At 38.4% G+C, this 27,770-nt stretch overlaps 1 protein-coding gene across 1 annotated transcript in view; it reads left to right on the forward strand.

Annotated features, from left to right (window-relative positions):
• ZNHIT6 (zinc finger HIT-type containing 6) overlaps positions 1-26,073 on the forward strand; it is a 30,342-nt gene extending 4,269 nt beyond the window's left edge. Inside the window, exons 6-10 of the mRNA XM_048312454.1 lie at positions 4,827-4,895; positions 5,690-5,770; positions 6,269-6,349; positions 21,389-21,513; positions 25,909-26,073. Of these exons, the coding sequence (XP_048168411.1) occupies positions 4,827-4,895; positions 5,690-5,770; positions 6,269-6,349; positions 21,389-21,513; positions 25,909-25,994 (442 nt within the window). The 3' untranslated portion in view covers positions 25,995-26,073. The remainder of the gene's footprint in view (positions 1-4,826; positions 4,896-5,689; positions 5,771-6,268; positions 6,350-21,388; positions 21,514-25,908) is intronic.
• Positions 26,074-27,770: the final 1,697 nt, after the last annotated feature.

A 27,770-nucleotide genomic window follows, 5' to 3' on the forward strand; every position in this document is an offset into this window, starting at 1 on the left:
GTTGCCTCCCTCTGCACTGACTTCCCCGTCTTTGGCTGCTGCATATTCTGCCTTTTACAGATCCTTTTTACTAGGCTCATGCTGGAAAAAGTTTCTCAGGCTTAGAGTTGAGTTTCACTTTAACGGGGAAGTTCCTTAATGTTTCGAATAAAACGATAAAGACACTTAACAGGTTTAGGCTAAGGAGTAGCCTTCAAGAGCAAGTGCAGGAAGCCCAGGAATGCTGGGGTCAGTAGCTAAGAGGACAGAAGAACAGGAAGGGGGCAGACACAGGGAGGTTTGACGCTGTTGGGAAGATCCTGGGCATGGTACATAGCTGTGCTGACAGACATTTGCCTTCATGTACCGTGTTCTTTTTCCTCTAGAAAGCCTTTTTAGGTACACACTGAAGCATAGCTTGCATTGGGGACAAATTAAACTTTGAGCAAATTACACATTCATGTGTATTGTGTAATTTTTGTTGGTTTTGTAGAAGCAGATTTAAAAACTAAGAGGATGGGGCAAAGAAGGTGACTTCTTGGCAAATAGGCATGGAATTATTTCACAGGCTGTTCAAATTCAGTGATGCATATTAAAAATTAACATCTGTTTTTTGGGCAGGTTTCTTTTGGTTTTTGGTTGTTGGGTTTGTTTTTTTAATTGGCATGTTCTGCTTACTGTCTTTAAATGGATTCTAAGGAATCAAGTTTGATCAAACCAGTGAATATCAGGCATTTAGCACCTATCTCATGGGACTTCGTGACACCCATAACATTTTGTTAAATCTCACATTGGAATGAGGTAAAGCTGCGCAAATAGTCATATATCTATTATATGAGCTTAGCACCTGACAGTGCTCAGGGTCTGGTGTGTCCCTCTCCTGTAGATGTGAGCCCCTTCTCATGCTATTTGTTAGTCAAGATTTATAGACTGATTGCTCCAGAGGGTGGAGGCTGGAAGCTGCTCAACATCTGTGCGTGGAAAACTGAGAACAGGCTTCTCCCATGTCCTCTTCACACTCTCCCTGTGAGCCAAGCTGTTGGGCAGTACAAGGCAGGAATGAGAGTAGTCCAAAACTAGGAAGTACAAGATGTGTTCTTGTGTCATCCCCTGCCTGTGCCAGCGCTGGAGGACTGATCTGTGTCGTTTCAATGTGTTAACCAGACTCTTCATTTCCTGGATTCCATGAGTTTGTTTGCTAAATCCGATGTTGTGGAAGCATACGTGCCAATGCTGGGCAACACAGGGATTAGACTAATGTGTAATATTGAATATCTAGGTAATGGAGGGTCATTAGAAAGTAGAGTCTGAGTCCACAGTGTTAACTCATGGTACATCTGACTTCTTATTCATAAATTATTTTTAATGTACTGCTTCACCCTACATTTCCTGTGGTGCCCTTATTTTCAATACAACTGAGAGTTCCCGACTGGATATGTTCTGCCATGGAGTTGGTGGGGTGAATAGCTGGGATAGGAAGCCTCTGGGAAAGGGGTGAAGGATGAGGCCAGGCTGAAACCAACAGCAGGAGCATCAGCTGGGAAGCTCCAGCCATCAGGTCAAATGGGAAGTGGGGAATGAGCTTGCAAGTCCATGGCTCCTGGTACGCTGGCAGGAGATGATGTAGTGATACTGAAATGGGACAGTGCAGTTCCCTGAGCTCTGCAGCTTGTGCTGCCCTGCTCCAGCCCATGGCAGCAGAGTGGCATGGAATGCTTCATGGAGTGAGCTTACTTAAGTGCAGATGACTTACGCAATGAGGCATTTTCATTTAGAAAATGAACATAGTACATGTCTGTTGTATTTGAAGGAAATACTACCCCAGTGAGCCATAATGGAAAATGAAGTCAGTGAGATCTGGAGCCAGGATATCTAACTTTAATCAGAACTTGCTGTAAAGCAGCTTTGATAGCATCTACAGTTGACATCAATTTCTCTGGGCACAGATCAGTGATGGTAAGGGATGCTTCACTTCAACAGGCACCCAGCAGGTTGTTTTTCAAGACTTCATTGTACAGTGAAGAGTATGAGGCTATCCTGTTCCAGGCTTCTTTTTCCTCTTTCTTACTTTTATCCTGTTTTTAATCTGTCTTGCCTCTTTCTGCTTGCCATTTACTTCCAGGCAAGAGTACTTTGAAGAGAGATGAAGTCATTAATTGCAGTTTTGGTATTCGTTTGCTGAGAAAAAAATCAAACATTTTGTTTTTCATAGTGGAACTTCTTGACAAGAAATGAACTTTTTAGCTTCAGCTTCACAGCACTTTCTGTGCACTATTCCATAGACTAGATTGTGCCTGGAAGGGGGAGGGGGGGCAGATGTCTGAGAAGAACCCTCTTAAGCTGATTTTTCAGCTGCGATGATGAACTGAGTCTGCCTCAGTGAGCCCACAGGGAACCAGTCTTGCATGTGAAATGAGGATGTGCTGTGTGACAACCGTTTGTACAGACACGTGAAGAGTGTTCCTAGCAACAGATAGCAGATAGCTAAAGTACTTTTCTGGAGCATTTCTTTTTCAAGTGCCTGTATTAGAGACAGTCCTCTGGGCCACATGCATGTTTCTGTGAGCTGTGTCATGGTTTGTCTTGTCACATTGATTTGGCTGTCTTGATTTAAAGATCAAAGTATCACAGAAAGGGTTATATCTTCAAATATTTAGAATAGGTAAACATGGCCTGTTTGAAAAAATTGTGGAAGATGGTGAGTTAAAGGAAAAAATGCTAGCAAGCCTCATGTTAGTTAATAATATAGAACAAAACCCTCATCTGAACAGTCCTTATAAACATTTTAATAAATGTGCCTATCATTAGTGTTTCCTTCAGCTAATGGTGGTGACCCTATTTCTGTGTCTAAAGCTTACTAAATTTTACTAAGGTCTCCCTGGGAAAGTGCTTTGAAATAATACCATTCCATGTTAAATGGCAGATATTAATGTGTCTGAGAGGAATCACAAGCTTGTTAATTGCAAGGGAACTGAACTGGTTACATAACCCTATTGATATTCCAGTTTACTCTGTGTGTATGGTATCACTGGTGCTTCCTTCACCTGTCAAGGTAAGAATTGCAAAACCTTGTTTCCCTGACCTTGCAAAAAACTCCCAAAATTCCACTCAATGATTTCGAGTTATTTAAAAACATTTGCAATTTGGTAATTCTAGACTATCATACCAATATGCAAAACAGGATAAAAATCATGGGTCCAAATACTATGCCAGCTTCTGATTTTATATATATGCTGTATGATTAATAATGTTTTCTGTGTTATCCTCCAGCTCTGGTCTTCTTACCTCTTTCAGACCTGATGTTCTCTAATTTCACCTTCTCATTCAAGGAGGGCATTCTCATTCTCCACTTTAGCAAACATGAGCAGAGAGAAAGGAGGAATCACAAGGCATGCTGCACAACTCTGCTGAGGCACACATTGTTTTGGGGACCCTGGGCTTCATTAATTCTTTTTATTCTAATTATTACCTTCTTGGGAAGGGCGTTCCTGCTTGCTCTTTTTTTGGTAAATACTAATACGTCTGATTTTACTTATACTCCAGAAAGTATAGTTCAGCTGTAAAACTCAGTTTTCTCCTAGGAACAACTAGGTAAGGGAATTATTTATTTGATAATCTCACTTTATAAAAAGTGCTTGGATTTAAAAATTGCTGTAAGAGTTAATTGATCATAGCACCTAAGTTTACTATTTTGCTGGTGGATGCACGTACACTCATCTCTGCAGCCAGCTAGAACCTGCTGGATGATGTTTCATCTGCCTGATAAACAAATTAAACAACATGTTGGAACAACACTGTGTTTACTTTTGATTGTAGACCAGAATTTTTGCATAACTGAGGGTGATTATCCTGGATACAATGATTCATTGGTCTTAAATAATGTTTAAAAAAGTAGTTAAAAAAGAGACACCATTAGATGTCCCTGTCCTTCGCAGGTGTTTGAGCTCTGATTTCTAAATCTTTGCTGTTTGTCATGAGTGTGAATTTCTAAACCAGAGCAAAAGGCCAGGAACCTACCTTTTAGGTTGTGCTTTCTCGTAGGGGAATCTTTTAGAAAGGTTTCTGCAGATTTTCTGCAAATGAGCAAAAAGGCAAATAGAGACTGCCTGATGTAGCAAAGTACTCTCTACCTAATACTGCCTTTCTTAAGGTGATACTAGTCTCGAACTATGCTTCAGGAGCTTCTTTTCTCAGGTATTCATTGTGCTAGCTGGAAAGGGAAGATGCCTCATAAAAATAACAGCTAACATACAGAAGAAGGGAATGTGACATCACTTCGTCTGTACCACAAGTTTTACGATCTTGCTGTAAAATGTTTGTTCTTTCTGACTTCTCTTGTCCATATTATGCCAGAAGGCAACTTCCCTCCCTGGCCGTGACACATTTGAGGCCATCATTGCTGGGAAAAGATGAGTCCCCTGTGTTCTGTAGGACCTGGCCTCAGCTGGGGCTCTGGCTATTATTGTTGCAGAGGTTTGGTAATCTGTCCTGGGTGATATGCCAAAAAGCAGTTTCCTTTTCTGAAATTAAAGGGCAGCTGGAATATTCTCCCTTTTAAAATGTGAAATACCGTTGATCAGTTAATGGGTGATATCTTACTATATTTGTAAGGAACAGATTTTCATCCCATGAGGACTTGAAATTCAGCAGGATGTGGGAGCATTACATCTTTCAAAGAACATCTCAGCTTCTCTGCACACCCCTTTTACTCTTTGAAGCCATTCAAAATCTTAACTCTGTATTTTCTTCTGCACCCATGCTGTCGGCTACCAAGCTTTATCATAGAAAAAATAAATAGTAGTTGTTACCAACTAACACTAAGAATATGCATTTCTTTTTCTTTTCAGGGAGAACAAGTTCTACTGGCATTTGAAGCTCGTATTTCCTCACTGTCATGCTGAATACACTTTAAAAGGGTACAGAGCTTTAAAAAAGATTTTTATAAGGTTTAAATTAATCTGCTGAAGTTGAACTGCAAAATATTTTGATCAGTTCTTACTGAGTTCTGTTATACAAGGTAAACTCAGGTATTAATTTTAGTCTTAATTAAAAGGGCATTTCAATTTAAAAAATATTGAAAGTTGTTTAGTCTTTCCCTCTTTGAAAGCTAGCAGACTTTTCAAATCAGGCAAAATGTTTGGTTGTTAGTCCTTTTATTTATGTAAATAGAGAGGTTGTATATTCACGATAGCAGTACCCCTACACCTAACGTATTCTGTTCTCATGGAGCAGATGTTCAGCAAGATTTGCCACCTCTCCTCACCTGCACTGTGGAGCTGACCTTCATACAGGGTGAAATGGTTGCATTGTTTGCTTTGTAGGAAAGTCCACAAACATGTTTCGAAAAGGCAAAAAAATAAGCTTTTATTGACAGATGTTTCTCCTTTTTTCCTAGCCTGAAGGGAGGTGAGAAGTATGCCCTTGTCTGCTTCTAGGGCTGCAGGAACAGCATGTTTCTTTTGCAGGGTTAGAAACTAGAGATATGCATCTGTTTACTCCTCGTACGTGCCTGTGAAATCCCAGTGCTGAAATTGAGATAAAGCTGCCCATATCTGTGCAGTATTGATACACATCTATGATCCTCCCATAAACTACTCAACTGTGCCACTATAACGTGCTAATATACAGCTTCCTCCAAGTGACTCATAATAGTTATTTGTGTACATGATGATCAATGTCTCACATGCTTGATTTTTATCTTTGGTGAAAGGGTGCCTGATGATAAAACACTTGCTGATATCCTCAAGCCATACATTGATCCAGTGGAGTCAGATCCTGTAGTTTGTCAAAGGTGTGTATTGAATAACTTTTCTGCCTAGTTGATATAATGCACTAATAAAAGAAGGGAATGGTTCTGAATAAATGGCTTAAATTAGCTGCATTATCAGCTTGCAGAGCTGAGTTCCCAGTCAGCAGTACATCTTTAATTCCTGTGGTGAAAACCATCCTAACATTCACCAACCAACTAACCCTGGGGTATAGCCACCAAATTTAAACCAGCAAAACATTAAGAAACTGACTCACGGCTTAAAGACCAAGTAAAGCAATTATAATTCTGAAAAATGTAACCATAATTTACCTCAGTGGAGGTGAGGATTTACATCTTCAAAATAATTAGAAAAACATACTGATAACTATAACCCTCATTTATAGGAAACAATATGTGACAAATTATTGTTTTCATGAAAAAAATACATTGTTTTGGCTGTTGACATGCATATCTTATGGATGACGGGAAGAAAAGTCATTGTACATCATTTCTGCATCTTTGCTGCCTTTTTTTTTTCAGATTAAAAATCTATACAGCATCTCCTCAGTCAGATGTACGAATTTTAATGAAAATAGAAAACAGGAGCCGAAACTCTATCAGGTGAGGTGGTTCTTCAGTTTGTGTGCTTACTAATTAAAAATAACAAAAGAATTTAACATGTTTCTTAGTCTTTAATTTTACAGTTGGAGATTACATAATCTCATGGATTAAACTTCAGTGAGTAATTACAAATGGTCTTAAAAATGATTTGGCAAAAATGCTGATTCTTTGTCTTTTAATATGTCAACATTGACATTTTGGTGCTATTATTGAATAAGCAAGCCCCTACCTAAACTGCTTCAGCAGAAGTCCGTGCCAGTGTAACAGAACACAGGTTTGTGTTAAAATGCTAAAGAACTGTATTGACCCATAGATCTTCCTGTCTGGAAGTTCCTCTCTGGATATGTTAACCTCCCTCAGGGAGTTGAAGTGATAGTCAAGGAGAGTTATCATTTTAAATCACTGCAGCAAAAATTATGTGTTTATCACAACCCAGTCACTGTATTTAAAATTACACATTTTTCTCAAAGTTACTTGCTCATCACTCTTCATGTTACCGTATTTCTGGGTGTGGGCTTTTATGTCTTCAGAATTCAGGCTTGTGCAGAATTGTTTTCTTTGTTTCCAGAACAGACAATAATCTTGAACTTCAAAATCAAACTTTAAATAAATACTTTTTGCTAATATAAATACCGTTCTGAACACTCCATCCTGTTGTCATTGCTGCTGAAAAGGATATGTATCAGCATAGTATCATAACTTACTGTGGTTCACAAGTGATTCCTAGTTAGGCATCTGAAAGTACCTTCTGGTCTTCAGATGTAACAAATGTAAATAGTATGCTTCCCTAAAATATGATACATTATTTCCAAGGGGGGAATAAAGGTATATTAAAAGAATTTTAGCTGTAACTTAGCTTCCAGTTTATGCTGGGTTTTTTTCCCAGTAATACTAAAAAATGTGTAATGTACTTTCCAGTTCAAATTCAAGTGCAAACTCTTAATGATGTTGATTGATTTTTTCTCTTTGCAATCATTATTTGAAATATGGTTGTAACATTTGCCATCAGAATTGCCAGCTAGAAATCTGTTGGCTGTAAGTGAATTTGAAGATACAGAGCCATGGTTCTTATAAGCAGGGGGAAAACATGAAAGGCTTTGGACTGACCAGTACCCTGTGTCTGAGTGTTATAAGTGTGGGAATAGTGAGTTCTCATTTGTGGAACACTGGAATTGTAAGGGACCAGCTGTTTCAGCTGAGTGTTCAGAAGTCCATGGAGCCTGATGGGTTTCATCCTAGAGTACTGAAAGAGGTACTGGATGTTACAGCAAGACCTCTCTTGATCATGTATTAAAGGCCTTGGGGTCTGAGGAGGTCCCTGCTGACTGGATGTCATGTTTTAACCTAACAGGCAGCTAAACACAGCTCAGGCACTCACACAACACCCCACATCCCCAGTGGGATGAGGAAGAGAATCAGGAAGAAAAAATTAAAATTCTTGTGTTGTGATAGTTTATTAGCACAAAAAAGGAAAGGATGATAATGATAAAAGAATTAGAATATACAAAAACAAGTGATGCCCAGTGAAGTTGCTCACCATCCACTGGCCAGTGTCCAGCCAGTTCCCAAGCAGCAGCCCCTGGCCAGCTTTGCCCTTAATTTATGTGCTGACCATGTGTGATATGGTATGGAATATTCCTTTGGCCAGTTGGGATCAGCTGTCCTTGCTATGTCTTCTCCCAGCTTCTTGTGCCTTCCAGCCTACTTGCCGGTGGGGTGGTGTGAGGAGCTGAAAAGACCTTTATACTACAGTATCAGCAGTGGTCTTTCACATTTCCTTTTTTAGGAAAGAAGGAAAAAGTTGGTTTTGTAATAGTAGGTAAAATCCACATTTTAATCTTTTCAAGTGTAGTATTTAAGCTGTTTGGAAGTGAAGTATGTAAGAAGGTTTGGAAGAAACCAGTTTAATACAGAAGTTGACTATCTCTTGTGCTCTTTAGGTTTTTTTTGTTACTTAACCATTTGCCTCTTCTGAAGTATTTATAATATTTCCTTATGTCACAGATTTGAGCAAGAAGTCTTTTTTATTAAATTAAATTAACCTAAATATTCTTAAGTCTGAGACTCATCTGTATTCCCAGAATCAGCCTGTTTGTTGATGATGAGGTTGGAGTAATTAGTATTTATCCTACTTAGTGAATGTAAAGTTGGAAGTACAGGAACACCAGTAGAAAGTTAAAATAGAAGTGTATTTTGACTTGAGGACAGCACTTCCGCAGTTGGAAATTATATGAATCTCTTCATATAAGTTGGTGGAGCAGGCCCAGCTGGGGCAGTGCAGACAGGTCAAAGAAACAGCATACTGAAGAAAAATTCCTCCTCTGAAAGGAAAGAACAAAGTTTGTTTGAAATGATGGGACTGCTATGTCAGCATAAAGTCACTTCTGTCGACATAAGCTGTGTCTGTGCCAGCAGGCACTCTCAACGCTGTTGTTGTGACAAAGGCTCTGTGAGGGAATTCAGAGTTTTACTGTAGTTGCATTACAGTTAAGTAAGAGGGAATTTGTTTTGATTTCTTCTCCTTTTGGTTCCTCACCCCTAAGTTAATTGGAGAATATTGCTCTTACTCTATGAATCAATATGTGGAATTGCAGTGGAAGTAGTTGTGATGTAACATAACCAGCTTGCTTCTTAGTGGTGTTCCCTATGGAGCAAAAACTGAGTGGAGACAGAGCTCCCTCACCTTTCTTTATGTTTCTTTAACAGTGGGAAGCGTTAACTGCTGGTTTGTGTAGCCTTGAGTGCCACTGTCAGTTCAGTGTAATTTCTCATCCTGTGCCTCCTCATTTTGCGTGATTTTAGGCTGTATATTTCTGTACGGAAAAAAGATCTTCCATCACTTGGTGGGCAGACTGAAGGAATAGGATTGGTGTAGGTTACTCATACGTGTAAGTGTACATGAATGCTGTGTTATCTACAACTTCTGTGCCCACCAGAAAAATTTCTTCTCCACAAGCACTAGATGATAGAAAAGTTGTAAACACATGTTGTTATGTCAGATGTTGGTTTTAGGCTTAGCAGAACCTTTTGGAAAAAAGTCCTTTTCGTATTTACAATTGTGTATTATTGAGGAAGTGCAGTGGTGTTTTGGAGAGTATCTAAGCAGGATTATTATGGGTTATAAAATGTTAGTCTTCTAGTTTTAAGGTAGGTATGCTACAGAAGGAGTTTAGTATTTCCTGTAATTGTTTATGAAACAGGAGTTTGTGGTTTAGTTTTGGCTGGTTTTTGTGTTTCACAGCAAATCACCCTTTTAGTTTGAAGGTCCTTTGTAGAATGCTTTAAATTTTTGGGGTTTTATTTTTTTCTTTCTTCAGAAATAGAAATTAGCCATGAAGTACTGATTTCTGTTTTCTCACAGGAGTTCTGCAGAGCTTCAGAAAGCCACTGGTGTGCAGGTATTGTGGATAGCACCAAATACGGTGTTTGCTTTCTTCTTGCTGTGTGTCTTTTACCATCAGTGGTGACAGTTCCTAGGGAGCTTTGCGATAAGTTATTATTTCTGTCTTCCCTAAAACCAGCCTGTAAGAATTGCTTTCAGTATTAATTGGTAGCACTCCACAGTTAATTGAGGTAACCTAAAGCATAATTTCTCCTCATGTCTTCTTGGTCCTACCTGTTATCTCATGCTCTATAACTCTCAGTTACACTTACTTTATGAGGAATCTTGCAAAGGAGAGTTTCAAAAAACAAGCGTTACATAACTCTCTTCTTCACTTAAAACCTTTTGCTTTTAAAGGAAGTTTGGAAAAAATCTGTATTTGAGTGGGTCAGAATAGTTTTCCATTTGGTACTGCTTGCTTCGATCACCTGTTATGCAATATTTAGTTAGTGGTTGGTGTCCATTCTCTCCTTGGCTGTAGCTATTCCAAGAAAGGTTTAACTTCTGCCTCTTGGATGATTTTTATAGTCTACATTCTTTTATAAAGTAGTATTTTCTTTCTTCAGAATAAATTAGTGTCCTGACTATCTTCAGACCTTTATTTGGGATGCCTTCAAAGTGACTTCATATGGTAAGAGTATTGCTTTTTCCAGTAAGGAAAGGAAAGGTGCAACAGCCAAATTACACAGTGTGGTTTGGGAAATACACCTTCTCATTTTCCTGAGAATAGCCTTATCAAGCTTCATGTAACAAAAAAACTAAACCAAAACAGCAACCAGCCCTTCCCAAAAAGAATTCCTTAATCAAACAGATCGTTGGTCTTTTTTATTAGTAAGTTAATAGTCAGAGTTAGGTTGTTTTGTAACTACGGATACCTCATGAGAAATTCATTTACTCAGCCTTATCATATAAGGTGATCCTATTTCTAGAAGAGAAATAACTGCAACTTAAACTTAATTTTAAAAATTAAGTATAATTTAATTAAGTACTGATAGTTTCAGAGACAAATCTAAATAAGGTTAAACCCCACAAATTAAATATCTCTTTTACTGGGCTCAGTAACATCTTGCGTGAATCTAGTTTAGGTAGTTGACACTTTAATTCCATGCATTTGGTTTAATAGAATTTTAAAATAATGCTTTCTTAAACATCAGTGTTAGGTCTTTTGTATAGTAATGTTCTTTTTTCGCCTATTCAGAATACCACGTGAGCGTTATTTCAAAATCAGTTGGTGCAGAAAATTTTGAGGATGTGAAGGTCGGAGTAGGCCCTGACAGAATATTTAGGTGCCTGGAAAATACAGTCTGGTTGGCTTTAAAAGCTTTGCAAAGTCCACTGCTTCGAGTAGACCCACATCTGTGAAGGAGCTGGAGTACAGAGCTGTACCAGACTGTATCCTGTCGCTTTCCTGTTGTAAAACTGCCACATCATACAGGGATGGATACAGAATCAGTTGTAGAATTCTATTCCGTATCAGTAGGTGCTGGTGTAGCTCATTCTCCAGTTATTCAGAAAGCAAAAAATACCAAAAGGATTTTTGTGCCAGTTCCAACATCAAGGGGCTTCTTAACTGTCTGTGGCGGCACTGGCTGGGGCACATGAGAATAATGGCATGTTTGCCACTTAATTCTTGTGGACCACAGGGAAGAAAATCTACTCAACAAGTATCAGAGGTTCTCCTCTACTAAGTGCCATTGTTTTATGGTGGTGAACACTTACTTTGCTTTAACTGATTTAATTCAGTTGCTTTCCAGAAGGCTGGATGATGTTAGTAATTTTGGATCACTGCCCTGTCTCAAGATCAGCTGGCAGAAATGAGAGTTATTTCCTTGGATGACTGAGCTATGTGCTCAAAGAGAATTTTCTTTTGTAGTCTATTGTTTTTAAATAACTAAGGGTTAGATCACATCAGTAGGTTGCAGTAGTCACAGTAATAGATTTAGGAAGGTGAAGCTTTTTGTCTTACTATGTGCAAATAAGCCAACACACTTTTGGAAAATCATCTTGGAATTCAAATTGTAATTGTTTATGAAACAGGAGTTTGTGGTTTAGTTTTGGCTGGTTTTTGTGTTTCACAGCAAATCACCCTTTTAGTTTGAAGGTCCTTTGTAGAATGCTTTAAATTTTTACTTTAAATAGTAGAAATGTAATGGAACCAAATACTTTTTAATGTAGTATGTAGATTATTTATTTTCTTATCTTTAAAAATGTCTGTTAGAACTTGTTTCATGAGTTACTTCAGGATTATTTTGAAAACCCTGTTATATTAAAATACATTGAAGGTAGCCTCAAGTATTGATCTGTTAATGTTTTCCTTAATTTTTCATACTGTCTTCCTCAGGCGCTTCTTCTGCATTGTCATTTGTGAATAACTTCATGTAAAACCAAGAGAGCTTATAGTCTTTGCTTCCTGCTTTTCACACATAACTGAGTTTCTTTAAAAAGTCACTGCTGTTAATGTGGTTCAGGAATCAGTTCTTTTTATTATCATATTACGACCTCATTTCAAAAATACTGCTTCATCTTGCAAAACAAATGTGCTAGAATTAACACGTTTCAAGCATTATTTCCTCCTTTGCATTTTCTGCAAATGTTGAAAAGTGGTGTGCTTTATTTATGATTCTCTAGTCTTACTTAGGAAGCAATTTCTTTTCACATTTGTGTAGTACACAATATACATGAGACAGGAATTAAGGATACAAATCCTTGGCTGAACTGCTGGCCTTGGCATGAGTTGGAACAGACCCCAAGCTGGCTTTAACCTATGCCAGAAGATTGACAGTAGAATTCATTACTCCTCTGTAGCTTGCAGCAGCTGGCACAAAAGCAGCTCTGCCAGCTTTACAAAAGCAGGGAACCAGCTTACAATAGTCATTCTTCACTGCACAACTGTAGTCAGGCACTGGTGACTTCGTGCTGTTCAAGGGGAAGTAGAATTTGGCCTGTAGTCTGTTTCTTAAACACAGCACTCCTATGTATTGATACTTGCTGCTGTTTTTTCCCAGAGCGTTGGATTTTAGTTGGTGGGGTTTTTTTAATTAAAACTTCTTGCTTTTCTTACTGAATACTTCCTTATGTTTTCCTGCAGGTCATTTCAGGCTTCCTGGTTTGTTACTGCAGCCATTTTAGTGTATTTCTCACATGCTCCATCTCTATCTGAATATCAGTCTCTCTGCTGACAAAAGCGATGCAGAGCAGTGGATGCCAGGTTACACAGCTTTTACTGTAAAAAGCAGTCACTTTCCTTCCTTAGCTGCTTACATTCTTCATTGAAATCCTGTATTACACAACAGAGATGGAAAGCAGAAAACTACTCATTGCTGAGTATAATAAGTGTGTAGGGTCTGAATCTGTAGCATGCATAGCTAAATGTTTGTGATGTCTGACTACAATTACTTGACCTTTCAAAAGATTTTTGGGATGATTTCAAAAAAACCCAGAGTTTGTCCATCTTACTATCTTGTGCAATCATTTTTTTCTTGAAAGGGATTCCTTTATGAACCAGTAGACGCCTGGTTTTTTTTAAAGTAACAATCCAGTGTTTTGTAATCCATGCTGAATTCTTTTGGATGAACTGTTTTACAATTAATGGTATTGCATTAGGGTTTCTAGAGTGTCCCAGCTAGAGAGTTGCTGACTGAGACATTTATTGCACAAAGATTTATTTGAAATCATAAGGTCCACTCCAAAATTCTGCTATCTGTGTTGCAGCAAGTTAAATCCAGACAACTTGTAGAGGAGGAATGTGTAAGTATAGAGGTGGAGGATGAGAGAACAGTAAGTGCTAAGTTGGCTTCAGCCGGTAGTTTGACCTGTCCAGTCATGTTGTGGTGTTCCATAAGCACCACAGGCAGATCTGAAGACCTTCAGATACTTCATGTTTGCAGAGCAGGTAGGCAGACCCCAAATTCTAAACCAGGAAAACTGTACACAGTATCCTCTTTTCTCATCGTATCTGGGCTTAAAGCACGGGAACAGCCTACCCAGCACATGCACAGGCAGATTTTCTGTCCTCTCTTAGAATGTGCAGCTGGAAAAGGCTGTTTCAAGAACAGATCTTGCGGTTTGCTCCAGCCCGACATTTCTACTGGAGAGCAGAGGGCACCTCCCATGTATGTATGTAACTATGTAACATATGTATGGTATGGAAAAAGTCTTCATGGAAGTTCATCTGCTGTGTAGCATGCACGTATAAGGCAGACTTGAAGGCAGGAAAACAGGCTATGAAATTCAAGAAAATACTATAGTTGGAAAAACCCTGTTGAATAATCTGTAGCCCCTTGGCTGAGGGAAGGAGCTGGTAAAAATGAGCTGTAGAGCCAAAGTGACGTTCAAACTATTTGTCCTCTTCCACTGTAGATTAGGTGTTGTGAGATGTATTGACGGGCTTAATTCAACTCTGTGGGTTGCTGTTAAAATATTTTTATGAAGGAAAAAGAAGATTTTCTGCTGGTTTCTTGGAAGAAAAAGACAATGAGATGCTGATTTAAAGTTCCTTAATTTCAGGGACCGGGAGCATGGGAAGGCTGAAAAGGCTTCTAGAAGCAAAGATACAAACTCTGCCCTGGACAGTTGAAGTGATAGGCTGAGTTTGGAATCTGCAGCACTGTGAAACATGGCAGCATAGCCATCAGTGTTTTTACAGAGACAGAGGAGAGGAGAACTTTTACATGTTCTTGTCAGGAAGGAGAAAACCTGTTATTTCCTCCTGATCCCGCCAAAAGGGAATCCCTCTGTTTTTTCTCTTTCTTGACGGAAGTGTGCTAGGACTGATTGTTTCAACATTGCCAAGTAGGGAACTGACCTTCCTGCTTGTTTCCCAAGAGAATAATTTGTTTTCTTTATTTCATAGTTTTTCCTTTTCATTGTAAAGCATTGGCAACCTGTACCTTAATGGTATGTTTATGGTAGTGTGATTCCCATGAAAATAAGTATAAATTTGTGAATATGTTTCCACCATTCAGTACAGAGCATTAAAGACATTTAGACTTTCTCCATATGAGCCAAATTTGGAAGTTAATAGTTGCTATTTGGGGATTCAAAATTAGAGAAATATCAATTCTTCTTGAAGTGGAGGTTCATTAGATTAACCCAAGCATAATGACAAAAGTATTGCAAATTTACAGTGGCTGATTTCTCATCAGTTTTGTATTTGTTTAGTTTAGCAGTGTACTGCTTGCTTATGTTAATTTGTCAAATGAAATTTGACATACTAGTTTTCTGAACTTGATGTATTAATAGTTTCTGATTGCATCCTTTGATACTCCTTGGTACAACTTGTACCTCAAATTATTTACAGTTAGGTTTCATGGGGCTGTGTATCAGAATGCTGTCATTAAAGTAGACTTATGATTGACTTTTTCCCTGTGATCATGCCAGTATTGTATTAGTCATACAAGTTTCATATTTTGACCTCTTCATATTTTTGGGGAACAATGCACAGCTTTTACTTGTACTAAATATGCCACTGATACCTTTTCAGTTTTTGAAACTTAAGACATTTATCTGCAGTAGCCACCTCACTAGTCTTACTAAACAGAACTTTTCCCTTGTGAAATTTCACATTCACATTAAGTCTTCTGGCTTGTGGTAACTCAGGCTGTTTTGTTTCTTTATCCTGAGTCGTATAGTGGCCTTACATGATTGTGGTTTACACTTTTTTCATATGTCAGCTCTATAATATTTAAAGAGTTGTAAACCTTGAGCTTTTGAGCACTTTGTGAAGCTGCCTGGCTTCACAAAGTAAGTAAATTCCCGTGTGTGTAAAGAACTATTGCTGTGATGCACTTGACTTACAGCATCTTTACTTGATGCTGGATTTTTGTTCTTTTTTTTCATTATGTCTTATTGAGATGTGGAAAGTATTTGCATTCTTGAAATTCAGTATCACTTTATTTCTGTATTCTTTGCACCAAATTCTGCCAAATGCAAGAAACTGACATTTGCTGTTTTCACATTTTCCTTTTGTTTTGTTGTACTTTGTTTTATAACTCAAAGATGCAGAATGTTCTGTACTTCAATTAATCTTTGGATCATTGTTGTGATCCTGAATCCTTTTACCTCATCACTCTTACAGCTCAGTCCACTAAATTGTTGAAGCAGTTGCCTTATCTGCTTTATGGGTTTTGCCATCAATTGATATATTTTTCCATTATTGTCATTAAACAACTTTTACTATGCTTTTTTCCTTTGTGCAATTGCCTCATTCTCAAGAGGCTTAAACAAGGACAGCCTTTGTGCTTCTGTGGTGACATACTTGTAGTCTTACTTTGCTTCTCTCTCCTTTCCATTAACTGTTTTGTGTGTTTTCTAGGGTAGAAGTGAACAAACCAATGAATCTTTTTGGACATCTACTGTTTTGTCAAATAATTTAGGTGTTCCTGCTGTCTTCACTTGAGTATTACTTTTTTTTCTTCCAGGATGTTACAAGAGGGGTTTGTGAGTTCAGTTTTTCTTTTCCCCATTTTACACCTGAATTTTCAACAGTTCTTGGGTTTCTCTAGTGGCAGAGCCTCTTAGAGCCCATGAAAGAGAGGAGTTGTTACAAATTGTTACAATTTGTCTTAATATGGTCATTGTGTGAGGATGACCTATGGCTGAAATATGGCAAGGAAAAGGAACAGCTTCATGGTTTTCTCATTAATTGGATGTGCCTTTATGTACTCTATGAATGTAGGTGTAGTTGGGAGATGGTGATGATGTCCAAGATGCTTCCGTGGTATGCTGGCAGCTTTTTCTCCTGTACTTTTCCAGTTGGTTCCTAGCTGGGTTTGTGGTCCAAATGGTTGATAAAAGAAGGTTTCTTGATATATTTTTTTTTTCCCCAGAAAAAGCACTTTTTTGATGGAAGTGTTACTTAAGATAGGGATTTGACTTGAAAGGGATTTGGCCAGGCATCTGGTCTGTACTGGTCTTGATTAAGTTATGCCGGTATCAGTAGTATGGAGGAGAGGTTAGTGAACGTCTGTTGAGGCAAATTATGGAGGTCCTAGACCAGGAGAAGAAAAATAACCAAGAGTGGAAGGAGGACTATCAGGTTTTAAATACTTCTGTAAACTGTAGTATGTATTTTTTTCATATAAAAATATCAACTTGAGCTAGGTTCCCATTCTCTTTTCTTAAAAGAGTGTTTGGCAAAGTATTCCTTAATATTGTTCTGCTGTTGATAAGAGTTAGTTATAAAGGAAGTGTTATGGCAAGTCTTTTTTTTTTTTGTTTGTTTCTAAGATTTCTGCTGTTTTGCTCATTGAGTTTTCTAATTTTGTCATGTATCTGGACTAATAAAATTCACTGGTTTAAGCTTTTTAGAATGTCAGCATTCTAGTGACGAAGTTAAATATAAATACTGTGCATTATTTCAATACATTGTATTTGCTGCCATACAACTTTCCTTTCATACCTAATTCAAGAGAGCATTTCCCTGCTTCCATGTTCACCAAATCATAACCACACGAAGAGGTTATTCACCACTTAGGAATGAAAGTCCATCTGTTAGTTATTATCTTTGCTGTACTGCAGCACTTCAGAATGAGTGCTTGGGAGAGACTTTAAGTGCTGTACCCAGTCTTTGCCTCCTTCTAGGCATATGCAGATACCTAGGAAATGCCACCCTCTTTGGTCTGGTGAAAAAGAGTCCTTCTTTCTTCCCATATGTTAGTATAGGTTTGGTTATGGATTTTTAGGACTAGGCCCAAAACAGATAGCGTGATTTATTGTATCCGAGTTATGCCAAGTAAATACCTCGATGTTTCCACTCAGTTCTAGGAAGAAAAGTCATCTTTGTGTAAAATACGTGCAAGCAGTTTAGTTGATCTCTCTCACAGGGAATCATGAATGTCGTTATACAAATCCACGTTTTGGTAATACATACAATTGTTTAGATGGCAAAAACTTGTTTGTTCTCTTTTCAGTGTCTAGAAGACTAAACTAAAGAAATAATCTGGCTACAATTTATCTTTAATTCCAGATTGCAGATTTTTTTATTATTATTATTAAAATTGAAGTTCCTGTAGATGACATTCAGGAAAACCTGATCAGCAGGGAATTTCCTGCTGTCTGAATTCATGGAGACAAGTTACGCCACTGCGATGATAGCCACAGGCTCCATTTGAGGGGAACTTGTTCTGATGCAGTGACCTAATGTGGCATTCCTGCCTGTGGGAGACAGATTAGGAGACTGAATTGTTGAATTCCTGGAAGGTGGTGGAATAACTATAGATAGTGAAACTAGCCTTTGCAGAAACTCACAGATGCTATCAGAAGTGCAGAGCCATTAATTTCAGTATTTTGTGAAAGGTAACAGAACTGTTCATAGAGCAAATACAACAGTTTATGTGGGAACTGATCTGGGATTGCTGAATCTTGCTAAATTTTCTCAATTGTCACAATTTTTGTAGGCTTTTAAACTGCCTGCTAGCAGGCAAATTCTGTTTAATTTTGGTTCTTCAAAAAGTAGTTATTGTTATTTCATTCCAGCTAAAATCAAAAGCTGTTGTCTGCTAAGATCATCTCTTTGTGGTCCTTATAAATGGAGTCATTTCTTATTAAGAAAAAATCCAGGCCTATTTATTGCTTTGCGACATGGGCATGAAGCTTTGCTTGGAGCAAGAAAATAATCAGGAAAGTGTATTATTAGATGGTGGGTGTTGTTCAGGGAGGCTGAGGGAACGTAAGGAAGGGAAAGAGAAAATATGTGGAAAGTAAATACCAGGGAAAAAAGGAGATTGAGAGGGAAGATGCAAAGAGAAGTCCTGCTGAATACAGGGATTGGGAAGCCATAGTGCAGATGATTAGTATGAGTGGGACAGTGGGAGAAAAGAGAAAGCAGGGAAAGGGTTTAAAAGAAAGATGTGAAGATGGGTATTAAGGCAATGGTTTTGTTGGTATGGTCAGTTAGTTTGGAGCCAGGCTTATCTCAAATCCATCCTGGCATGAAGGGCTGAAGGAGCTTGCTTAGGATGACAGCCTCAGTTAAGCTGGTTCCTACAGCTGGTCCTGAATCTTGAGAGTCCAAGTGAAAGGATAGACTTACACTGGTTGTTCATTTTACTGGGTTGTCAGTTGAAATGCGCAGTGAATGATGGGTTTGGAGAAGGTTACAACTCCTTATGGGTTCTTCCTAAGCAGGCTACGTAGTCCCAGGGATAGAAAACTAGTAGGTAAAAGTGGTGATGAAAGGGTATCCGGTAATATCTGCTTGTGAGGTTCTCCCTGTTCTATCTCCTGCTTGTGGTGAGACCAATTTGCTGCACATACATGGAAAGGTCTACTATTCCAGTGTTACCCTACATCCTCAGCTCATCCTGGTGAATAATCACTACAGGAAGTTACAAATGCCATTTCATTTCATTTTTCTCCAAAGAGGTCTAGCCTTTTCATAAGTAAAAATTGAAAGTGTGTGTGTGTGTGTAGGTTTCTGGTTAAACCCTACAGAGTAGTTTTCTCTTGCCCTTAGGTATCTGTTGTTCACCCTCTGATGTGTGACTTTGTTCTAGTTCTGGGATGAAATTGTGAAGATTTTTATCATGAAGTGGTCTTTCAGAGATAACCTGAAAAATCCGTCTTGCTCAGGAGCTGTTCCTTATTAGACTTTGGAATTGATGTGACAAATAATAGTTTTCTTTTGAGATGTCTTAAGCATGCACAGTCAAGGAAGAGCCTGACAGGTGGATTAGCAGAAAACCTCAACTTGCACCTGTGTATGAAGTAGAGAATGTGGTAGACTGAGATCTTTTGGATAGCATATACAGTAACAGACAAGTTTAAATAAGAGAAGCATTAAGTTCTTTTGTTATATTCTTCCTGAAGTTTACAGCTCACATTATGCACTAAAAATTTAAATGTTTTCTCTATCACTGTCAACCAATAAAATTTACTTTAACAAAAAAAGATAAAGCTCTGACTCAGTGATCTAACACTTCAGTAATTTACTATCATAAAATAGTTTTAAGTACAAATGTTTTATCTTATGCCAAGCTGGACGCTAAAGATGTTTTGTCTAAAATATGAGATAATGGAAAGTGTATTGTGGCATGTGAATTACTTTGGCCTCTTGGTGGTAAATGTTTGCTTAACCAGAAAGGAATGTGTTCGGGTTCTTGCCAAAGGAAAGGTATTGCTGTACTTTGCATTTAGAGTACTGTAAATAAAGCAGTAAATATGTTTCTGTTCACGTGTGTTAATCCACAGGTTATGAATGCATTCATTCAATAAGAAATGTAATACACTGTTATCCCTTTTAAAGGGTTTCAGTAAGAAGAGGTCGTAATTACTTTGGCTTGAGAGAAACATGAAACCAAATATTTTCATGATGATTTGAAGTTGAATATGACAGAATTTTTGCTCAAACTAAGTCCCCCTTAAATCCCAGGAACTCAGTTCTTGGTTTACCTCCAATATTCTTCTTGTGTGCTGACTCCCGGTGTACTGCTTTTAATCACACATTATTGTAAATAGTAAAGTATATAATTTCCTTCACCTATCCCATGTTGGTTTTGGCAAAAGAAAACACAACTGCATAATGTTAATGATCAGAGGAGATAGAGTAGCTATGGGTAATACTCCACGTACTGCCTACAGTATATTTTGGTTTTGAACTTCATTTGCCCTTAGCTGATACAACAGCTTAGTGGTAATTTAATAATGCTGCTTACAGAAAGAATTGCATCACTCAGATTGCAGCGTAAAAGTATCAGAGCATCCTTCGGATGCCGCAGTGACAGCAAGTGAAAGCAACAAGGTCCCTCTTTCAGAAGCCTTTGAAATACCCCTTTCTTTCCCCAAAATCCCACATCCAAGTTTCTAGTTAGACAGTTGGGAGAGAACGTTACAGTTTGAGAGAGTAATTGTGGAGAGGGTGCTGAGTTTACTTTTCATTACTGTGGTATCATTTGTTATGTACCTGGTTTCACCCTCCGGGGTGAAGAGGAGCCCTTTCCTGGGAAAGGACCGCACATCCAAGTCCTGTGCCTCTGGAGCACCCACGTACGTGGGGATTTCTGCAGGGAGCTTGGCTCTGATGATGCTGTAAGCAGAGATTTGCTCTGGCATAACAGGGGTGTTGTACCATCTTTTAGAAATTATTGCTGCAATGCTCCTGTATCAGAAAAAGGGTGTCTCTCCTACAAAAACAGAGCTCTAAGTGCTTCCAGTATACCCGTGCTTTAGTAGTTGTTCAGGTAAGCTTTTTATTTCATCTTCCTAGGGCTTCACTAAGTAATTCACAAACGTGATAAGTAAGGTACACTAGTAATCATGTAAATTAAACCTGTAGTGTTAAAACCCGTAAGTAGAATATTAAGTGTTATTTTTAATTTAGAATCAGATTTTGATAATGTATCCATTTTGATAGCCCTATGTCCATATCTCATTTGCTGAAGATATTCATTAAGACATAATAAAACATTTCAAACCTCAGAGAAATTTGCCTTTCATTCTCCCTTTGTTCTTTATGTGTTAGGAGGGTTTAAAAAAATGGTGCAGTTGGAGAATAAGACTGGATATGTAATTTGAATTACAAGATAGTTCTTCTGGACATGGTATCACGTGAAAATCATGTGAAATGACAGAAAGCCTTTTACGTTTGTTTTTCCCCAGCAAATGTACATTATGTCCTTGCTAGTATTAAAATCCAAAGTAAACTTCCTGTTATTTTTAAGGTACAATGAACTGGATGCCAGTAGAAGCCTTCTAGACAATCTGAAAGGCAAAGTAATAATTGAGTATCCAACATTATTTGTGGTCTTGAAAACATTGAAGAATGACATGGTGGTCCTTGGCCAAGGTGAGCATATATTTATTTCCTGTTACGTTATACTTGGATATTTTTGTTATATCATTTTGTTATATATATTTTGTTATATATATATATATATATATATATATATGTATTTTATATATATATATATATATATATATATATATAAATAATATATGCATATATTTTGTTATATAACAGTAGTTAAGGATATACCTACTAATATTTCCAGGAATGAGCAATAGGTTTTGTATTTCCTTCTGAAGCTATAAGATTGCTATAAAAAAAGCTGTTATGAATGCTTTTGTCTTAAAACTGCTGGCTGATGGCATACATCCATGAGCTGTACTGGAGGTGTTTTGTCTAACTTTGTTTACTGGTGCTTCACTGGGGTTTTTAATATATTTTTAGCCACTAAGGTAAAACAACTATTCAGACTTGTGCTAGTTTTTTTTATGTAGCAAAGTGTGACAGAGTTGATTATTTCTAAAGAGTCAGGCTGTCTAAGGAAGATGAGTTTTAAGTAATCCTCCTAGTCATGCAAAGGAATCATCCTCCTTTATTTTCTAGCATGGCTTCTAACATTGGACAAATAATTCTGAATTGTGGGATAGTTATTGGAAATTATAATGGCAAAGTCACTTTTAAGGTGGGTTAAAAGCACAGTGTTGTCTTTTAAAAAATACTTTGTTGAGGGAAAGCTTTCATCTTGGAGTTAATTTGGAAGAGAATCCAGATCTAGCAGGAATTCGCTTTTAGTTTTTAAGTTAATTTCCATTTTTCTCCCCAGTATAAAGGCTTCATCTCTTTCTGAAGCTAAAAGATTGCTAAAAGATATTTCAGCTGCTGTAACAGGGAATCCATTCTCATCTCCTAGTCCCCTTTCTGGTCACCTTAGTTATCATATCCCATAATTTTCAGTGATGGGCCAGTCTCTCATTCTTACAGATTTTTACAGAAAAGCTTTGAGATGTATTTGCAATTACTATTTCCCTGCAGCTGTTCAGTCATGGCTCTAATGTATATAATTTGACTGATTAAATACGGAACTGAGAATATTGTACCAGTGATACTGGACTTCCATGGATCTCGGCTGTTCTGGCTAGATTACACAAAGTGATCTCCTAAGTGAGAGCAATCTGCAGCCAAAGATACGGCACAAAAATTCCTTGTGCTATGTACTGCGAGGGCTTCTGAGAGGGAAACAGCACACCAGGTGGTAAGGTAGGAGTCAGGTCTGAGTAACTGGGCCCTGTGATACATACCCTGGAAGTGCACATACAGGCACTGGAGTACATGAAGCTGGGTGCTTCTGAGTTTATCCATTATTTCTTGGTCTAGGACCCTGGCTTTTCAGTAGTCAGCTGTACCCCTATGGTTTAGAGGTCAGGAGCAAATTACAATTGATTGAGTCATATACTTAATCTGTATAGGGTTGTCATTGTCTCCTGAGCTAATAGGGAGGTTGTCCTTTTAAGGTTATAGATTCAAGTAAGTGCTGATTGAACAACGGTATTTTGAGGTCATGCTCTTGCAGCACCTACCTGATTCTGTAGAAGGCAGAGGAGAAGGGGAAGAGAAGAGCCAGTAATAGCTGGGAAGTGCCGACAGCTCTATCACAGGGCAGTGCAAGTGTGTGTCTTAAGGACAGTAACCTTCCTCTGCTGCAGGAATCATTTGATTGCTAGTCATCCTTGCAGGGATTCTGAGAACACTAACAGCCATTTCAGGTTTTGAGAAGCATTGATTTTTGTTGGTGTTTTTTAAGTGTTTCTATAGAGCCCATAAAAATTAACTTAATAGCTCCCTGTTAAGGTGTCTTGGGTATAGCATAGCAAAAGTTACAGCTAATTGCAAAAATGTCATGATTTTCACAACTTTTATCATAACTTACTGCAGTCTTCTTGGTTAAGATATTAATAACCAACTTCGGCCTTGAGTTAGGTTTGGACCCTCTGTTCTTGGTATTTTTTCTGTTAAGAGTGGAAATCTGTGACAGTAATTATAGATTCTTGGAGGAAAAGCATGTTCACAACATGAACATGAAAGTTGGAAGACTTTTTTGTTGCTGTTATTCTGTCTGAAGACGAAGTATCACTTTAGTTAGACTGTGTCACAATCATTGTGCTCTTCTTTTGTACGTCATCTTTACAGAATATAGGAGAAAAAAAACAGTTTTCAGTTTGCTTTAGCAGTTGCATTCACAGATAACTGCTAAGAGTGCAAATCTTAGGTTAACCTCCAGACTGTCCAGGGAGAAGTCTGTTGTAATCAGAGAAGTATTTTAGCCCCTTCCCATCTCCCAAGAAGTGACCTTTCTGCTGCAGCATCTTCTGTGTTTCTTGCAGTCCAGTTTCTTTGCCATGTATGGCTTTTTGTATCAGTAGTCTGCTCCTCCCAATCCATCAATCCTGCTCTCACTTATCCTGTTGCCACCAATGCTGCCTTTCCTCTCTCCCTCCTGGCGTGCCCGGAGGGACACTTGTCCCACTCAGAGCCTGTCCGGCTGACCTCCCTTTGTATTCCAGGCAAACAGCTGCCACACTGATGAGTGGACATGTGGCAGGGTGTGTGCTGAGCATGGGGGCTCAGGCTGCCATAACCCTGCTAACCCTGTTTGCATGGGACCCAGGCTAGAACAAGGAGAAAAGTCTTGCAGGAATTTAACTGCTAAAATACTGTTTCCTTCCTGAGCAATCTCAGATCTACCCCCTTTCCCAGGAAGAACAGAGTCAAGTTTTCATAACCCCAGCAACAGGCATATGCTGGGGAAAGATCACCATTCTCCCTGAGATTCAAGTAGTAGCCCCCAAGGACTGGGGGATAGCTAGAGCTGAGCCCCTTCAAAGAGAAACTGCTAGGATTTGATGAGTATAAAGCCTATTTCTCCTATTCTTCTTCTCAGAAATGGCTGAAGTATTTTGGCTGAAACTTTCAACTGCATAAGGAAAGTAAAGATTGAGGAAGGAAACTGCCACTGAAAAACCCAGAGTTTCAATTTTACATTATAAGTAAACTGCAGACAGTTTTATGGTGAGAAGGATTGGGCAATCTTAATTTATAGGCAGTGCCATCAGCACCATACAAATATGCTCTTTTTGAGTGAAGACAATCTATAATTCCTGTTAAATTTTACTGTAACAGACAAAAGTAAAATCTGACTGTGCAGCTTTGCTGTGAGTCAGAAGATTGCCACATTCTTTTATGTGATGTTTTGATGCTTGACTTGCTTAATAGCAAAAACTACAGGTGCTCTGATTTCAGCATAGAAGGTCAGTCATGGCTGAAGATAGTAGGGGATTATAGAAGCTTTCACAGGCCTTACTTTGTGCATTACTCAGTACATATCTGGCATATAAATGTTAATTGATTATACACTAGATTTAATATAGACAAAATGTAACCTCTGATGTTTCTGGGTGAAATGCTTCTATTTTCTTGAACAAATTCCATTTAAAGTGTACAGGTGCACACTGCGTCCTATGTATTATCCATGATTGCCAGCTGTAGAATTTATCTTGACCAGACAGTAACCATACTTCATCAACTCCATTTTGGTAACATTCTCTTAATGAAACCTCTGATAATAAATGCTCAAAAACATCTTTAAGTTCATAGATCGAATACTGAAAATAACAATGAGAGCAGAATATGAATCATGGGCCTGGTTTGCTGTAGTTTATTTTTGTGCTGCTTGAGTGTCACCAACCAGTGGCATTTGGTGACCTCACCACAAGGTGACCAGGGTCAGTGCTTGTTAAAGAAGGATCCATGGGCTGTGAGGTTGAAGACCGGTTTTGGAGATGAGAGTTTCACTATATGATCTCAGCAGAGCACAGTAGCCATGCCCTAAAGCACAAGTTACTGTGCGCCTTGACCCTCACCAGACTTAGCTTAGGGAGTTACATAGCTTATCACTATCTTTGGGGTGCTGGAATATGTGGAAGAAACACAAAGCTACATCATTTTCATTTGCCATTTCCATTTACAATTTCTCTGTAGTTCCACATCTTAACTGAAATGCTAAGAAAAGTGTAAATTATTTATAATTCATTACAGTTGTGATATATGTGTGTAGCGTCCCAGAAAACAACACTTAAAACAAGCCAAAAGAATAATTTTAAATTGTCAGTAGATGCAGAGTTTTGTGGGGGATAAATACTCTGCTTTCCAACTTGGCTGAAAGACCAAGATTTAAAAGCTGAAAGGAATTCTCAGCATTGTCTTGATTTCTCCTTCAACAACAAGGTCCTACCCAGGGCTTTTTCACATGTCATGAGACTGGTTATGTCTTATGAAATAGCTGTCCTAAAGAAAAGCGCAGTTAAAAGGAAAAAAAGATACGAAACTGCTTTTGTTTGATGAGCAAACAACATTGCTGAAACTAATTCCTTGTTTGTTTTTTGTGTTCTATATCCTCAGATGACAGTGAACCTGCAGAGAACTCAGACAGTGAAAGCTCATCCCTTTCATCTGTGGAAGAAGGGGAGATTCGGGACAATTCATGACAGTTCTTTGAGAGAAGAGGGTGCAATGAGCTTTTATTTTTTTAATTATTTAATTAAATTTTTTTTATACTACTAAGCACCTAGAGGTTTGGCTTAACTTCCTTTACTACAGCTAGCATGCTCAAAGTGCTTGACTGTTTTTGGATTTAATAATGCATATTTAGGGATGTAAATAAAAACATGGGGAATTGTGCTTCCAGAAAAAAAATACTGTGTTCTAATTTAATTGCAGTCTTAAATTGCACCATTGTTTTTCCTTTTTCCCTAACCAGCTCAGTGCCAAATTTTTGGGTTTAAATATCTGATCATATATTTATATTTATATGTGGATTTGAGCCTTAATGCTTAAATTTACTGGATAAAAAAGCATGGTTGTTTCATTAGATCAGTTCCCTTTTACAGTATTTCTATGTAACACTGAGCTGCTGAAAATGCTCTTATGTTACTTTTGACTTTAATCTTCTCTGGTGACATTTTGGGTGCTCGGTACAATACTTTTTTTTGTTTGTTTTTGTTCCTTACTCAGTTGCATCTTGTTTCATGTGTTAATGGTCAGGTCAGACTGTCTTTGCAGGGTGGCATGTTACTGTGTATATAGTCTTCTCTCCAGATCTTTTAAATTACCTTGGGTTTTAAAATCCATAGAAATGGATACGTAGACTGGCACTAATGCAAATAACGCTGGACTTCTAAAGAATGCTTGTGGTATGCATCTCATATTCCTAGTACCTTCTGAAGTTAGGTATTGTAGATACTAACTGGCATATCAGCTAGATTTACCTACTTTAAAACAAATAAATAGTAAAAGGAAAAAGAATTCCTGTACGGTATTGTCTGCTGACAGTTGTTAGCTTCTTAAAAGATTCCTAGATCACAGAGCACTTACCCTGTATCCAAGTCCCCCGTGCCTGTGGGGTCTGTTGGAGGATGAGAACAGCAATGCCACAAGCAGTGCAAGCCACATGAGCCCCTCTCGCCACTGCACCAGGGCATTCTCAGGAACCAGCATCAGCCTTTGCCTTAGTTTTGCAAGGGTCTGGCTGAGCCAGCCTTTGTAAAGTCTTCAGGACATAATCTAAACAATTCTCAGAGGTTGTTGCTGCCTTTGTAGCTCCCCAGTCTCTGTCTCCTGCTTGAGATGAGCACCTTTGTGTGTTGGTGGCCTGGGGTGTGTGTGCTAAATTGCCATGAAGGTGCTTTTTCAGTCGTGAGTGCTGATGATGTAGGTAGAAACACAACAGAAATCAGTGAAGGAACCTGTGGAGGCAACAGGAGGCTGTGGGAGCAGTACAGGAGAGGGCTCAGGCTTCCAAACTCTCAGTCTGGGATTCAGGGCACCAGGCTGCTGGGTCCTCACCAGTCGTGCTGCATGGAGAGGATTTTTGAGGCATTCAAAGTTTTAGAAGGGGTTTTTTTCTGTTGTAAAGAAACTGTAGTTAAAAAGTTGTTTGCCATGACGTCTCACTACTGAAGTTTGGACAGAGTGTCAGTAGTCACAGACTACTTTTTCTCCCAGTGGTATCATATGTCCTTTCTCTTGTGATTTTTGCAACCTCTGGTAAAACAGGAAAGTTTTTCTTCTTGCCTGGCAGTAGCCACCTGTGCTCTATTTTCTTTCTTAGTCATTGTTGGTCCTCTGCCCACCCCTTGTTTCAACATTTGTTTTTTTAACCCTTTTTAAAGGACCAGGATTCCTAGCTATAGGTGCTGCTTGCATATTTGCTGCACACTGACTTGGTAGCCACAAATTACTTTAGACCAGTCTTGAATTCATTC

Source organism: Corvus hawaiiensis, chromosome 9 (assembly GCF_020740725.1).
Source record: "Corvus hawaiiensis isolate bCorHaw1 chromosome 9, bCorHaw1.pri.cur, whole genome shotgun sequence".
NCBI lineage: Eukaryota > Metazoa > Chordata > Aves > Passeriformes > Corvidae > Corvus > Corvus hawaiiensis.